This window comes from Cydia amplana, chromosome 20 (assembly GCF_948474715.1).
Source record: "Cydia amplana chromosome 20, ilCydAmpl1.1, whole genome shotgun sequence".
Lineage (NCBI taxonomy): Eukaryota > Metazoa > Arthropoda > Insecta > Lepidoptera > Tortricidae > Cydia > Cydia amplana.
This window is the reverse complement of record NC_086088.1, coordinates 3,212,498-3,230,215: the sequence shown is the minus strand read 5'-3', so window position 1 is coordinate 3,230,215 and position 17,718 is coordinate 3,212,498. Positions and strand designations below refer to the sequence as shown.

Sequence of the window (17,718 nt, the reverse complement as noted above, 5' to 3'; positions counted from 1 at the left end):
TTTTTGAACTAAAGGCATGTAAAATATAGGTGCATACAACTTTCTCAAAAATATGTCCCATAGCTCTTAAGTCGCTGTCATAAGAGCTATTGGACATATTTTTGAGTATGATGAGTGCAACCATATTTTACACTTGACTGTAGAAGCTTTTGCTTAGATTATTCATTTTAAATTTATATTTTTGGCATAAAATGTTCTATGTTATTTCAGAATTAAAAGATATATATATATTATACGGCTTTCTATAGCACGGTTTTTATTACTTAGTTTATCCTTGACTTATTGCAATGGAAGCATAATCCCTTTCCGCTATTGTCATTCAAAATGTAAGCCTTGACAAGATTTTATTTGGGCGCATTTAGTTTAATGTTTCCCGCCTATCTTTATTTCAACATTTAAAAATGTATATTTATTAGGCCTGCTTTTGTATCCAGTCTTTATTATTTACTTACCCTTGGCCTCGTGGAGTGGAAGCTTAATCCCTTTTCGCTATTATGTCATTCAAAATGTCAGTCTCGACATTATGTTTACCCTAACAAAATTGTATTTGGCTTTCGTCATATTACAGATTTCTTCTGTTACCTACCAATTTATTTTACTGGCAAGGAGATTCTTTGACAACAGACGTTGATTTTGCTATTTTATTATAAATGATTTTGACACAAAATGCAAATAAATCGTAAGATGTAAGGTGAAAACTATGGGCCGCATACACTCCGCGAAACTTCTCTTTCCGCACACACTCTAGGACTAACCTTTCCTTTTTAAAAATGAAAATGATTTCGAGTTAATTACTTACGTCCAGCGAAAATTTTTGGCGAATGTTCAGCTGCCCGTAGTACTTTACTTCTTAATGGGTAAAACGGGTTGCAAAACTTTTTGTGTAAAATTATACCTAATTGATCCTATTGTGTTACCAAAATTAGTTATACATGTATATGAGTAATGATGGTAACTAAGTAGGTATCACGATAATTTTATTTAAGAATTAAGAAAAAAGGGGACGACCGCTTCTCCATACAAACGTTAGTCCCCAACTATAGCTAAAAAGCTGAACCAAAAAGAAAATATAAAGTAGTGGAAAAGCTCTTAACTTACATTAAAATACGAAAAAGTCAAACGAACCAAATGTTTTATTTTCTATACTTGATTATAATATCCACAGAGGAAAATGACTATGTTTTATGGAGATGGTTACGTGACGTAATCCCCTTTCATCCTAAGACTCGATAAGAAGGCCTACAAACAAACATAATGAAATTCATCTATCGTTTACTATTAACATAATTATCATGTTCCACAATTTCTATCTTCATTAAAGATTTAAAACAATACTGATTTTTTAAAATGATTTATCACTTCTGAATATCAAGCCTCACTTTTAAGACAAATTCATTCATCATCATCTTATCAGCCAAAATACGTCCACATACGTCCACGTGGACATAGGCCTGATCCAGGCCAATTAATTAACTAGACCTAATTAAATGTATCTCTATGAAAAGATTTAATCTTAGTAGGTTCAAATAACAAAGCGCTAAATAAAATACGAATACGCCTTTAAAAGAATACAAAGCTAAGATAAATAAAACAACAAATAACTTTCTCTTATTTATTTTATCGTGCCGCATAAATAAGCCTTATAACAACTCTTACAATTATAATAAATTACCTAAATCAATTCGAATAAGTCGACGGGCTCGCACTTAGAAAAATCAGTCTTTCAGAGAAAAAACGTCTGGGCAGAAAGCGCAATGCTTGAAATTCAAATCAAGAAAAAGAACAATGAATTTAAAACATTGCGCTGAGAGAATTGCTAAATGTCAGATCACCACGTTTATCACAATAAGGCAACGGATCAAGCTGACGTGGTGATCTGACATTTAGCTTATTAACATAATCAATCGTCACTTGATCGCTTAGCCGCTGTCTAACGTCCAGATGTCCAATTATACCATTGCCATCTGCATTTGATGCATCTGATGCATCTCGGGCATGACCATGGTCTGTCCCATCTGCCCGTACATCTCCATTGGCGTGGGCATGACGTACATGGGCATGGGCATGGATGGTTCGCTGAGTGCTAAGTCTGGGAACCCGAATAAGCTCTTGATGTAGCGCGCGATGTTCCATAGGACATTGGACGTCTCCGGAACCCTGCACAATTGGAAAGTATATAGTATTTTTACAAATATCAATTCAAATGGTGTTACAGCCACGGCCAGTTTTAAAAGTGCGAAAAAAACAATACGTGTCAACTCATTACTTTTTCAAATTGACTCGTAATCATTATTTTATCAAGTCACGTTTCCATTAACAAGAAAATATTGTTAATAAATCTAAGTATAATTAGTAATATTTATGTAACATTTAACCTAAATAAGAAGACATATATGGCCATGGTTGTATATTATTCATTAAAAACTAACCAGATCTGTTAGTAAAATAGACACGTTAGAAATATTTATAAAATTAAATATGACAAATAATATTTTTGCAAATCCGACATAATCATTGACATCCCAATAATATCATTAAATACCACTAAAAAGCAGATCATTCGGTCTAAGTAACTGCCTGGTACAATTTTATTTATACAAGGAAACTCCATTTCACAAAATATGGGGGTCCCAAATATTCCCAAATTTGATTTATGCGACACAAGTTGGAAGTAATGGCCGACACAGCACCTAGCATTTTGGCCTGAAAACGGATGCGATAAGAAAATTTACACACTTTGAATACAGCAGGCGCGTTTTTATATGGAAATATAAATAAAGACGTTAATATCAAAAAGCAAACCTGCTGAGCTAATTATTTTTAACTATACGTGATCTTAATTCCCATGTCATTTGATTTTTCAATTTAAAGATTCGTTAAATTCTATAATCTTTTTACATGAACAGAAAAGTAAAGCTTACCTAGCAAGTTAAATTTGAAGCCTGTAATTTTGGGGTTTATGTAACTTTACGCGTCTATGTTAACAAATCTGATTAAAAGTAATATCAGACAATAGATCACAGTAACAATGACAAAAAAATTAAACAATATTCATGTTAGAAAATACAAGTAAACTGTCATCTTATAGTGATCAAGCTAGCATAAGTATATACATTTTCATTGATATTTACAAACCTTTATTACCCGTGTACCTATTATAAAAAATAAATGCAACGTTAAATGCGTTAAACCACCACCAATTTAAAATAACATGACATAAAAATGCTGTAGAGGTTAATGCTTAGTGAGAATGTTCCTTGTGTATCGTCTTTGGCTGTTCTGATCATCTTGTGTTATTGGTTTCTTTTTCCTATACTTCTTCTTTTGTTTTGTCTTGGGTGGCATGTAAAATTTGCCGAGATTATCAGATATGCCCATTATGCCGTCTAGTACTTCAAGAGTTAGCATAAGAGCATCATACGCCATCGTGTAATAGTGTGGTGGACCTTTAGATTTCGTTCTAAAAAGTTGTGATACCGAATCCATAGAAAATATACTGCCTATATAATCAAAAAAACCCCTGGCTGTGTTATATTGCCTACCTTCAATAGCGATGCTTGAATTACGAAATGAGTTTGTGTATATATCAGTGACTCCTCGTTTTACTCGAGTCCTTTTTCTATTTAGAGGAACTAGTGGAGTTATTTCAGTAATATGATTAATATCATTGGGAATTGTAGTATCTAAATTAGCAACAACAATCGGTTTCCATTCACTAGATTCATTGAAAGTAGACAATACATCATTATTCACAATGTTAGTATTCAAACTATCTTTCTTGTAAGGGATCAATCTAGTGTTATTGGTTTTGCTATAAAATGAGTGAGGATTCACAAAATATTTTACTCTAGGGTAGTAATATGTGTTTGGATAGTTATATTTATACTTTTTAGTTTTTACATAATCGTGGAAATCTTTATTATGTTTCATCTTGTCTAAGTCGAGTTTCAATTCGTTATATTTCTTAGGCCTTTGGCTCAATGATTTTCTATAGGTCATCTTTCGTTGTGCGATGTTCCTTGGTTGCGGCACTAGTATTTCTCTAGGTTTTTTAACCTTTTCTTTCACGTCCTCGATGCTCTTCGTTGTGGAAACGTCGGATGTGAGACCACGGAAAGTCGCTGGCATGGCATCGTAGAAAACGTTAGCAATGGGACCAATGAGGTTCTTGAAGCCATCGACGATTGGTTCGATGAATTGCAGCAGTTTAGACTTACCATCCCATCTTTCTGACGCCCTGGTGGAGTTGACGAGTAAGGTGGGCTGTTGCTGAGACTGCTGTGCACTTGCATCATTCTGCTGAAGCAGCTCATGAGAATGAGGTGCTAAAGCTGGATTGTACATCTCCGGGCCGAATTGGGCATTCATCCCTGGGACGGAGTATGTGTGCTGCGATGAAGCGCTCGGGAAATCGATTGGGTATTGCGAGTAAAGGTATGGATGGTTTTGTAAACCGACGCTGGAATGTGAAAGAATTAAACTTCGTTTACTTAGGTACTACTTCCGCAATTACTAAAGTAACCGTAAGCTCTTTTGAGAGAAAGAGCATTAAATTAACTGATACTTAACTAGTAATGTCATCGTCAGAAGTCTAGTCACGTCAATGTTGTTCAAGCTCGTTGTTAAGTCCCATCATCAACTCAATAGTCCATCTTGTCCGTCGTAAAATAAATTGAACGCAGAACGCGTATCATCGATACTACCCGATTTTGCAAGTCTAACACCGATATGGAATAAATTACTGTTTTCTGTTAGAAAAAAGGTTAAGTTATGGATTCGAGAATTATAAGTTCACTTTCTTCTTTTCTCGAACGACAATGGTCACGGTATGCACACAGGAATTTGTACGTAATACAGATTATGGATACAGTTGAAAGTAGTTTTCTTTTTAATTCCAGCAAACTGTTTGTCACGTTATCGTCAAGTGAAATCGTTGGATGAAGTCGCTTGGTAAATATGTATGTGTAGCGTCAGTGCGTGTATGTCAGTCTAATATTTCTACGTTTGCTTTACAATATAGAAAATTGATAAGAAAAGAATGTAAGGACAGTCTTTTAATTGAGATCAGTTGCAGTCGTGCGTAAACGTCAGTCAGTTCTACTGTATTGGTTTAGAACGATTAGTCATATGTTACTTTATTTTTTATTGTCTTATTATTTCTATAGACAAATCGTTCTAAAGCCCAATCAAAATGTAACCTAAATTAAATTAGGATAAATAAAATCTTCTGTAGAATGTCAAGAAGGTAAAAAGTAAATCAGAAATTAACAATTTTTGTTTTCAAATGAAAGTTATACATAATTATAAATTGTTGAACGAAAAATTACTTTACTTTGCTGACATTCTGAAGAATTTATCAAAAGTGGTAAGTATTATTATTTACCAGTAATGTCTTAGCTAATGAAAACTTCTAAAAATCGTTCATTGTTTAAGGATAGCAACTATGTAGGTAATAACTAGTATTTTCTACCCAACGTTATTTATAATAAAATTGGGTGTGTTGAATACAAATTGTTTATTATTCAGGAGTAAGAGAATGAAGCCCCTAAATAAATAACTTCAAGGTTTAATAAACTGTTTTCATTGTTTTAAATGAATGAGTGCCCGGTTCGGATTTTGAACTAGGTGTCTATTAGATATCTATTAGACATCACCAAGATACGACAACGATATTTTTAAGATCTAGCCAAATTTGACATTTCCGCGATTCTGGAAATACTCTTGAACGATGTCCACAATGTCTAAAACGTCTCGTTATGTATTTTTAGATCTCAAAACGATTTTGAAACGATCTTAATACGATAATTTAACGAAAACCAATGTCACGGTTGCCCGAATTAAGCTGGAAAATATATCTAGTTGAAATCTAAACTACCAGGTATCTAGTACATATCGTATCGTTCTCTTCTCTAGAACGGATCTTGTTTTCCGAATACGCGTTGGGAATAATTCTAGTATGCAGGTTTGCCGGCACTGCTTTCATAATAATTGTTAAATTATGTTAAATAGGTACAGCTGTACCGGTGAAAAGTTTAAGTTCTGCCCTTGTTTTCGGTATTTTTGTGCGATAATTTTTTGCAGTTTTGATGTCTTAATTTGTTTCTAACTGATCCGTTATTGTTTCCAGGGATGTTTTTGATTAGTCAGACACATTTATGTATTACATATTAGTAGCATTTCAATATTTTCAATAGTAAAATGACATCGATGAGAAAGCTGTTTATATCATGATACATATTAAGATAAGGGTCCCAGTCCTAAAGCAATTTTGATTTTTTTTTCGAAAATGTTATGAAGCCAATGAAAAGTTGTTTGAAATGCCGTTTTTTATTTTGTCTGCGTACCTAGACAATTTATTTTTAGTTAGCAATACGTTAAATTATTACTTTTTCATTTTCTACCATAATACACGAATAGTAAAGCCGAAATTTTAAATACTGCATAATTTTATGTAAGAAATTTAGCCTATGTTTTGCAGATTCTAATACCCTAAGTAAACCTCTAACCCCTAAGTAAAGTCTAGTAACTTTATTGTAGCCCAGACGCCGAATACATATATATATCCACATCCTTACTAAAATAGACTAAGAAAAGAAATTTCTAGGCACATTCGTTTGAAATTACCTAACTTTTGGGATAAACAAGTACTTCAATGTATTCAGAGCCGCAAAGTTTAGTTATTATTGAAACAAATATCCAGTTATGAAGGAATATCTACTTAGGAACATAAATTAAACAGTATTACCTACGTAGAAATGAGAGCAATGAAATACGTTTTTATTCCCGAGTTATCTGAATTTTATTGCATTAAAATATGTTTAGATATTCTTTGTAGTTTATTGAAAGCTACGGGCATCAGATGTTTGTAATTGTAATTAAAATGTTATTGTAAATATGTTACTTCAAAGAGAGCTCATTATACCCATTTTCATAAATTTTTATTTTGGCTCTATTTTATTATTATTGGTATTTGCACCTGAAAATAAATAATTGTCTGTCTTTTAGCTGTATATAGTGTGTCAAAGGTCTGTTTGATTTCAAACATAGACAGAGAGAATCCATAGACTAGGAATCCTCTAGACTGAGTTTAGAGCAATTATGTATGTATGTATGTATAAACTCTTTATTGTACAAAACACAAATTTATGGCAATTATTTCATGAAACCGATGCTGCCAAAAATACGGGGGTGCGGGGGGACGAGGAGAGCGAATCCCGTGCCGTGATTGGTCCGTTCAAAGACACGGACCAATCACGGCACGGGATTGACTCGAAGATGGAGTAAAACTACCGTATAAGTGGCTGAGGGGGTAGCGTTACTATGCTCAGTCTAGAGGATTCCTAGTCTATGAGAGAATCATACTATCTTTGTCTTACACGAGTACAAGCACCCAAAAGAAAAGGATGAGTTTAGTTTTTTTTGTTCCTATTTACTGACAAGATTTGGTTGACCCAGTATAGTTTTTCTATGAAGTTACGTATGTACGTACCTACCAAAGAGTTATTAATAGTAGAAGAGAAAAAAACGAGAAAAAAGTTGTGACTCTTTGACAATTATGTTCCCACGACATACTTTGCACCCACAGACTTGTCATTTTCGCGCTCGCGCTTGACAGACAGCTGAAGTGTGCGAAAGGGAAGCCATCACGTATATGAACATCGCATGAGTGCGAAAGAGTTAGACTACAAATGAGAAAACGTGACCATTTTTGAATTTGACGACGGCCGCGGACGGCCAAGAGCGTATCACCGTAATTTTCAATTTGAAAAATATACACAAATTCGGAAGAAAACTATTTGATAAAGTAATACAATGAAGATAGTGTCTTGTAGTGTACCGGATTTCAGTGTCACGGGGCCAAATAAACCTAGCAAATACTCATTTCAGAGGAATAATGATATTCCGAGCGAAATTTTCTTAACGATATTTTGTCAAATTAACAGCATAAAAAGTGTAAGAAGCCGGTTTATACAGTTGATTATAAGTTTTTCTTCCTTTGTGTGCTAATATTTTATCATATTACTCAATAATTTAAAATATATTGTGTAAAAACATAAACTGTTACTTTACGCTAGGGCTTGACAAAATGTTCAGATGACAGTATCGATAACTTGTCGGTATATTAATAGCTATGTAATCATTTCTTCACGAGACATAATTAAGATATTAACCTTTATAACCGACTTCAAATAATAACGATTGTTATACCATTTTGAAGGTGCAGATGTTTAGCAGTAAATTTAAACTTCACTTTCCAACACAGTAAGAGTTAGACTAAGATAAGGCTGTAATGATTTTGATCCGCGAATATTCGGCAACTATTCGGTATTCGGCCTATTCGGCCACTTTGCCGAATATTCGGTATTAGGCCGAATGTTGCCTACTATTCGGCCGAATACCGAATATCTGTTGCACCTACTTAAAAAGAACAATTGCACAATAAAAATAACCAAAAACTATGTAGGAATATTTATAATGTGTTCTTGGAAAGTTGGTAAATACGAACACCCTTTTTTGAGCATTTCTTGATTAAAAAACATTTCATTTTTATCATGAGTCTGTTTTGTTTGACTCTATTCATTAATGCTTTTCAACAAAAATATATCTTAGCTAAGGTTGAGCTTTGTTAGCGATCAGGTTTCATAATAATTGTGACTCAAAATGTTCGCATGTCATGCCGAATATTCGGTATTCGGCCGAGAGAGGGGTATTCGGCCAAAACCACTATTCGGGGCATTTCTAGTTTATTTTATACATCATAATGTCGTAGAATTTTAACGTTTAAAATAATACATTTGAAAAAGTAGTCGATAAAGCAATCAAACACCGACAGATTATTAATATGTTGTAACATGACATCACTATTTTTGATCTCACATAGACAATTTACGCACACACTTGCATTTCATTTTTGGTCGCACTTTTGAAGATTGACAGTTGTTCTTGTCTATGCTAATTCTATGTTTGCACCATACAACGCCATCTAGTTCTACTTTCACACTCGGAAACATTTTTTCTAACGTTATTTCTGTTACAACCTCAAAAAATTAACTTATTTTCATTCTGATGTAATGCAAATTTTTCATATTGTTACGAGATACCGAATTCCAGATGAGCACACGTGAGAAGGATGTTATGTTTCCACGCTAATAAGAATTTAGCTCCATCATTCTGACAGACTCATGTGTCTTGAGATTATTTATGATAACTACTCTGAGCTACATTTACACACGGCATTGCTATTAGGTACTTACCTTGTAGCAAACCATACATAAAATGTAGCTCAAAATACTGATTTAACATGATTGACTTTCACGATTTTTAACATGATTATTTACAAAAACGGGACTCAGTCTTTCTCTATATTTTGATGATATGAAAATCAGGGCAGACTTAGTGTGGAGTTCTACCTATTGCAATACAAAGGCGTATTCTGATTGTATTCAACAGGTTATTAATTTGATCCAGATTTGCTATGGATAATGTTCTGTCAATCTCAAAAGTGACAGTTCTTCAGCCAGAAACGTCTCTTTTGACACTGACAGACCTACAGCTAAGAAGTGCGACCAGCATCTCAGCAACTCACCATGGGGATAAGTTGTTTTGATTTGTTTTTAATATTAATGCGCTTGTTTATAAACAGAGTAATTACCTACGTACATAAAAAGTGAAAAAATCTTATGGTAAATTATATACCTACTGCTAGCGACTGGAGCGAACGGCACCGGGAGCTCTGATAAACATGGCCCTAGACTAATGTTCATTTATTTTAACATTACCTAGTTTATATTTCTTAAAAAAATTAAATGTTGGAAATTATTTTGTTTATTTTGCTTTTTTTGATATCAAAAAGTATTACGCTTGTAGTTGCTATCCTTAAAAAAATAAAAGATTTCGTCAATAGTGACATCGGTTTTTTTGTTATTGACATGAATAAAGTACAGTCCGTAGCAGTAGTAGGTCGCTAAACGGGGCAGATGTTAAAAAACATTTTCTCTTATTTATTCTGTAATCAAAATTTTGTTCTGTTAACACCTTGCTAGCTCACTTCTGCTGCTGACTGTAGTCGTCCCTTTCTACGTTGTGCAGACAAATGTGTACCTTGTCACACTGAAATAGTATGTCTCTATAGTTCGTTTTTTAGGGTTCCGTACCCAAAGGGTAAAAACGGGACCCTATTACTAAGACTCCGCTGTCCGTCCGTCCGTCCGTCCGTCTGTCACCAGGCTGTATCTCACGAACCGTGATAGCTAGACAGTTGAAATTTTCACAGATGATGTATTTCTGTTGCCGCTATAACAACAAATACTAAAAACAGAATAAAATAAAGATTTAAGCGGGGCTCCCATAAAACAAACGTGATTTTTGACCGAAGTTAAGCAACGTCGGGCGAGGTCAGTACTTGGATGGGTGACCGTTTTTTTGCTTGTTTTTTGTTGATGGTGCGGAACCCTCCGTGCGCGAGTCCGACTCGCACTTGGCCGGTTTTTTTAGCATTAGAAAGAAGGTAAGCGATCTTGACATGTATTTTAATTGAATAAGTTTTTGGCAAAAATTTCATTTTTGGTACAAGCTTTTATCGCTGACTGTACTTTTCTTACGACAGACAACTAATACTCATCGAGAAAATTCTAAAAACCCCTAACACAATTAGGTTGCGTTGTTTCATCACAGAGTTCCTATGGCCACCTCCTGTCTCCATCATCAGATCAGCTCGATGGTACCGTAATATTGCATTGTCACCCGACTTACATGTGTATGCAAAATTTCAGTCCAATCGGAAACTGGGAAGTGGATTAAATTTAACTTGCAAGATTCCATTACATAGTTACATACAGGTCGACCTAATAAAAGCTTGTCCAAAACGCTTTTTAAAAATCGGTAACTTATACTTATGAAAGCAGAAGAATATAAATGATTATTGACTTATTTTTAAAACATGTTTTTCAATTAAAAGACACATCAAGATTGTTTACCTTTTTTCTAATGCTAAAAAAACGAACTATAGCGACTTTCATTTTGATTATCATTGTGATAAAGTACCAGATGGGTCGAAAATTCAAATCTGTGACTGTACTTTGTTAAGTAGTTACCGAGAAAATGCATTCGCGACACATTTTAGTCACATTTGGACGCACCTTAAAAACCTGGCGGCCTAGCCAAGGTGACAATCGCTATCGCTTCGACAACGAATCGCTTTGTGTCTCTTTATCACTCTTCCATATTAGGCTGGTTTTAATGTCACGCAGACCGTCCGTGCAGATCGCTCCGCACCCGCCAATTGTATGAGAAAGCTTTACTCTAAAACGCTCCCTGAACTTGATACATATTGGTCCGGTGCGGAGCGATCCGCACGGACGGTCCGCGTGACACTAAAACCAGCCTTAGTGTGACAATGACAGTTGCGTTTCGTTCGCTACGGAGCGATAGTGATTGGCATGTGGGCCTGTCTCTCTAGTTTTCTAGTTTTTTTTTATCAAAAATACTTACCCTTGACCGTAAGCCTCATACAGCTTCTTAATCGCCATGCCAACAGTCACCATCAGGGCTAGCTTGCTAGCCACGTAGGCCTTCAGCGTGAGTGCAGTGACCAGGGCCATCGAGAATATGACCGCGCCGGCTGACTTCATGCCAAACATTAGTGGGATGACTGCCTGTAGTACCTTCTTCTTCTGTCGTCTTTCTGTAACATAAATTTAAAACGTATAAATACTAGTGGCTCTGTAAGCTGAAGAACCTCGCGAACATTTCTTAAAACTGAACAAATGTATGACTCCGCCATTTTGAAAAAAAAAAAAACAGAATCTGCAAAAAAATTATCATCGAACCTGCTCACAAAGTTTCACGAGAATCGGTTGAGAATTGTGAAACATCCGGGCATATGAAAGCATTTTTCTCAAGCTAAAACGGAGCCCTTCGTTAACACTCGGTCTATAAATTTCACAAGGATTTCCTTGTTCAAGTGCTTACCAAAAGTGAGTCCAATGTGGGTCAATTTCACCAAACGAGCATTTTTGTCTAATTCCCATGGAATTTTGAAATACCAACATTACACAAAAAAAATTATGCTGATAATTTGGTAAAAAATATAATAAACATTAATTTTCTTATGGGGTAAAAATATTCATAAAACTATAAAAGTTATTTCAATTTAAAATTTTGGTCAGGGCACGGGAATTAGTGTGTCCATGGGAATTAGATTTTACTAGCACGGAAATTAGAACATGGCACAGGAATTGTTTTCTTAACTTATTTTGGTAGTTAAAACTCTTATTTATGTATATTTTAATCTACAATAATATACTTTAACCATTACTGAAGCGGCATCGAACATATTTACCTTCTTTAATTTTAGTTTCGGACAACAAATCTACGAAAGTATGATACACTAAAAACTACGTATTTGACTAATCGTTTCCTTGATTTTAATGGCAACTAATCTCTCTTTCTTAGTAAAATATACATATTTCAAAACAATACTTTGAGTAGTTGCGTAAACATGTCCGCCTTACATACAAAACTATTCATTAAAAAGTGTCATTATGTATCTGCATGTAGATAAGTACAGGGTGTATGATCTGGTATATGGCCGTATAGGAAATGATACTATGAAATAAATAGGGGCACAGAGAGAAGTTATTGTGTAAGTTAATCTGAAGAAATCGAATATGATGCCTTCATAAATTCATAACACAAAAAATTGTTTGACCACATATGAGGTAAGGTGGGGTAAGACTATCACCGGGGTAAGACTATCATAGACAGACAGACATGACGAATCCATAAGGGTTCCGTTTTTTGCAATTTGGCTACGGAACCCTAATAAGGTATCTAATAGTATTACGGTTTTAATACCCCATGGCACTGACTAAAATAACCGACTTGGCTTTTTACATGCATTGTTTTTGATAGGATCCCATCTCTTTTTGTAGGCTGTCCTTCTTTTCAGGTAATCATACCCATACCATACTGATACTATGTATACACATATCATAACTATACACATCTTTATTCATACTCACATCGTACATCGTAGTGTACCTTTACTTTCCCTACTAATTGTAAGAACTAAAAGGTAAATTTGTTATCGCATATATTTCTATAGGATTACAAACTTTTTTATGCAGTTATTAGATCTTTAGAACGTGACTAATATTGCAGTATTATTAGATTTTTATTGGCTTAAAAAGCTAAAACCTAATTACGTTTCAAATTTGGAACTTGTGGGTATGCTAGAAGTACCTTAGAATAATGATAATCGTGACTATCGTGAGTGATTGTGCCAGTGACAAAACTAAGGGATTTTAAAGTGAATTAATTCTTAGACTACATGTTCAAATTAAATGTTATTTTGATAGAATGTTATTGAGATTTGATGGTACGGCCGTGCCACCTTGTTTTGCTCGACTTGGCGGCGGCACTGCCGTGCCCCCAGATCCTTTGTCCTTCCCCGGGCCTCAAACTATCTCCATGCCAAATATCATCAACATGATATTGGTTCAGCGGTAGCGGTTTAAGCGTGACGAGATAACAGACAGACAGACAGAGATACTTTCGCATTTATAATATAGTAAGAATAGGATATATTTAATTTTTCTTGTATTAGAAAAGCTAATTTATAACAACTAATCTATTAAACGAGCAATTCTTGTATATATTTCGGGGATCTCGGAATTGGCTCTAACGATTTCGATGAAATTTGATCATATATGAGGGTTTTCTGGGATGAAAAATCGATCTAGCTAGGTGTTATCTCTGGAAAAACGCGCATTTTTGAGTTTTTAGGTAGGTATATGTTATCCAAGCAAAGCTCGGTCTCCCAGATATTTAAACTTTATACGGCATACGCTGTCAGGTGTCAAATTTACAAAAAAAAAACATTGCAAATTTGATTCATTTTGTTTCATGTAACCTTAGGTACAGGTATATGTAATAATTCCAGAAATAGTTTTATGTTTATATAATATTTTAATGTTATGTATAATATGATCAATGAATAAGGTAAGGTGGGGCAAGACTAACAGTACACGGATTCCATACAAGTGATAGTCTTATCCCGGTGTCGTCTTTCCCCACCTTACCTTACGTACCTATTAAAATTGCCCGGGTTATTCGGGTCCACCCTGTATGTACAATAATACTTATACTGATAGTTCTTATACTAAAAAACCGTTCACAGATTTTTGTGCATTCTTTAAGATTTCCTTAAATGTAAAATAGAAAGATATACGTCATATTATTATTACATATAATACATATTCAATGCCACTATATATATATGTAATAATAATATGACGTAAACATTGCCAATTAACTTACAGTGCCCCCAATAAAAGATTTGTTGACAATATATGTAATACTTTCTAATTCCCGTGCCACTTAATCAGCTGTTTTAGGTAAATTTGCTATGGGAATTAGGGCACGGAAATTAGAATTCGTAATAAAAAAATTCGCCAAAAATTTAAATCGTGTTTGACCAAACTGATATGTTATCGCTTACATAAAGATACATAAAGGGCTCCTAAATATGACAATTGTCATTGAAAAGCTATGTGGAAAATAAAATTTATAAGGGGCATCGAAATTAGAAAAAAATTGTCGCCCACCCGGATTCCGAAATACTTACGCGATTTCCTCGAACACGCCGCGGCTTGACTTACATCCGCTTGCTTTGAGAGACAGCCGAATACTGCCAGTACAGGTGAGGCGGGACACGAGGCGGTTCAAATACAAACGTCGGCTCTCAGAGCCCTTTGAGTTTTGCCGACGAAATTTTACTCGCGCGCTCGGACAAAATTTAAACATCGATCACAAGTTATTTACCACAATTAAGTTAATAGTATATGTGCTCAGTGATAGTAAATATCATCTGGTTTAAGTATTTGACACTAAATTAGTGATACTAATGTAGAATTTTTCGTAGGATTTTTCATTATGCTTAAAAGTAGATTCCGGACAGGGCACGGGAGTAGTAATTTGAGCCTTTAGGTATTTTTATGTGTACACTAAAAACCAACTAATCAGTGAATTCATATGGAACTCGGTGTGAAAGTGTGACTTCTTTATGTAAAAAAAAAATGGTAAGTATTATCTCATGCTAACCCGCGATTTTCATCACGGACAGAAAAAAAATCGTGTTCAGAAATTGACCCATGTGTTGGATTAACCAGCTTCCTATTTCACCACGCTGATAATTGTCGCTTGACATTACCAACCCACAGTTCATTACTGGTCTAACAAATAAAAATTGTTAACGTTGGCTTCAAATATTTACAAGGGTTGACATAACCAAATCGCAAGTTAGTCTTAGTCTTAATTTTAAAAATAAATTGGCAGCTTTTCAAAGAGGAAAGATGGTAAGGGCACCTGATACGTCATAACGAATTTATTAAAAACATCATAGAAGGGAAAGTTGAAGCGAAGAGGAAGAACGGAAAACCAAGGAGAGCGTACATGAATCAAATATAGGAAAAACTTAACGTCGTGTCGTATCAGGCTGTCAAAGAGAAGGCAGAGGACCGAGAAACATGGAAATTGCTCCACCAACAAGAGTCTTACTCTTAAATATAAATGATGATGATGGCAGTTTTTACCCATTTAATAATAATAAATAGCATGTGTTTTCGTCTTGCAAATTTAAAAGTATTTCTGAAAATTATTGACACTGACCTAGTTTCAAAGCTAAGCGTGCTATTAACATTCTCACCGTCATTTAATGAACAGAAAGTCCCAAAACACGCGAATTCCTACCACATGAAACGCGTTGTACAATTTTATCTCATTAATAAATATTTCCACTAGAAATATTCCTAGTTATTAGTGACGGTCGAACGGATCTACGCTCCCGTTAAAGGAAAGTAGGGTAAGAGCGGTTAAATGAAGTATGAATATCGAGAGAACTAGGCATGTTATTATGTCCGGTTACGGGTGGATATGGTGCGAATGCTGTTGAGAATATGTTGAGAATAATTTATCGCCGACTGTACTTTTCTTTCCAAAGGCAACTAATAAATTGCAACTAATAACTAATTTAACCATCAAGACTGTACTACGCTCCAAAACGCAAATAGCGGACGTAGCTGAAACAGCCGCCAAGCTGAAGTGGGACTGGGCGGGACACGTTTGCCGTATGCCGGATGATTTGTGGGCTAAAATAACAACCAATTGGCTCCCACATCAAACCCGGGGTCGCGGCAAACCTCGACGGCGATGGCGAGATGACCTTGACGCCTTTGACAGGAACTGGTGGGAGACGGGTCAAGACCGGGATACGTGGAAAGGGAGGAGGGAGGCCTTTGCAGCAGTGGGACACTCTAGGCTCATATAAATAAATAAATAATAACTAATTTATGTGTAATACTCTTCGAGAGAATTCTAAAACCCCCAAACACAATTAGGTTGCCTTTGTTTTATCACAGAGTTCCTATGGCCACCTCCTGTCTCCATCACCAGATCTGCTCGATGGTACCATAATATTGCATTGTCACCAGACTTAATACATATGTAGGTACCTATGCAAATTTTTAGCTTCATTGGAAGTCGGGAAGTGATTCAAATTTAACTTGCAAGATTTGGCCCGTACAAACATAACTACATACTTAAAATTTAAATAAAAGCTTGTAAAATAAGTTTTTGGCAAAAATTAATTTTTGGTACAAGCTATTATCGCTGACTGTACTTTTCTTACGACATACAACTAATACTCATCGAGACAATTCTAAAAACCCCTAACACAATTAGGTTGCATTGTTTCATCACAGAGTTCCTATATGGCCACCTCCTGTCTCCATCATCAGATCAGTTCGACGTACCATATTATTGTAATGTCATCAGAACTACATACAGCTGCCAATTTTCATGACGCTACGATCCTTGGAAGATGGTTAAATTAGTTACCTTAGATTCCATTTCGAATGATGGGACATATGACAGTTCCTTCAAATATCTTTTGGTCGGTAATTTTATTTAGTAGTCTATATAAGTAAGTGATTCCATAAAAGTGTTCCGTGAACAAAATTTTATACGGAACACTAAAAATTGATAAATGTAGGTACTGCGGTAAAATTTGACTCGTCATAGCTCTCCAACTGTAGAGTGTGTAACAGTGTGAGACCTACCTATTATGAAACGATAAAAAACAAATTTATTTGTTTGCAATCTCAAAACTTCTGGACGCTTCTGGTAAACAACAAGAAGATTGATTGGATTTCTATTGAATTATTTCTAATTTTAATATATATTACGCCCATAACTTTATATTAGGTAACTTCTAGGAAACAAACCAATTATTTTATTTTGAGTTGTATTTGTAACTAGTCACAGTACTTTAGATAATTTATAAACTGAAACAAATATCATTATGCTAAAGGAACAGTTTACAACGGTGCTTAACTATTTTGACTACGGCAAATTGTTTTTAATATTTTTTACACACGTTCGCATTTGTTTCAAAAAAAAAATTTTTTGTCATTTTTTGATAACTTTTTTTAACCATCCTGTATACTTATAATTATATTGCTACGAGTAATACCGCTATAACAATAAATGGATGCTGATAAGCAATAATGTGTTTACCCACATAAGCACCATTTTGAGAAAATGGCGTCTAAAGATTTTTTCGCAGTTTTTGAGTGTTTGTTCTAAAAATTAAAGATTTTGATTAAACTGTTGTATTTGTCAGTTTAAATACAATTAATACTAGTAATTCATACTAATAAT

At 34.8% G+C, this 17,718-nt stretch overlaps 1 protein-coding gene across 2 annotated transcripts in view; it reads right to left on the bottom strand.

Annotated features, from left to right (window-relative positions):
• Positions 1–1,598: 1,598 nt before the first annotated feature.
• Positions 1,599–17,718, bottom strand: part of LOC134657448 (uncharacterized) — a 43,540-nt gene continuing 27,420 nt past the window's right edge. The window contains exons 3-5 of one of the 2 annotated variants that reach the window (XM_063513006.1): positions 11,491–11,683; positions 4,218–4,459; positions 1,599–2,157 (exon numbers count right to left, since the gene is read on the bottom strand). In XM_063513006.1, coding sequence (XP_063369076.1) covers positions 2,084–2,157; positions 4,218–4,459; positions 11,491–11,683 — 509 coding nt within the window. In that variant the 3' untranslated portion in view covers positions 1,599–2,083. Of the gene's footprint in view, positions 2,158–3,019; positions 4,460–11,490; positions 11,684–17,718 lie in introns of those variants that run through there. The other variant, XM_063513005.1, reaches the window with a different exon arrangement.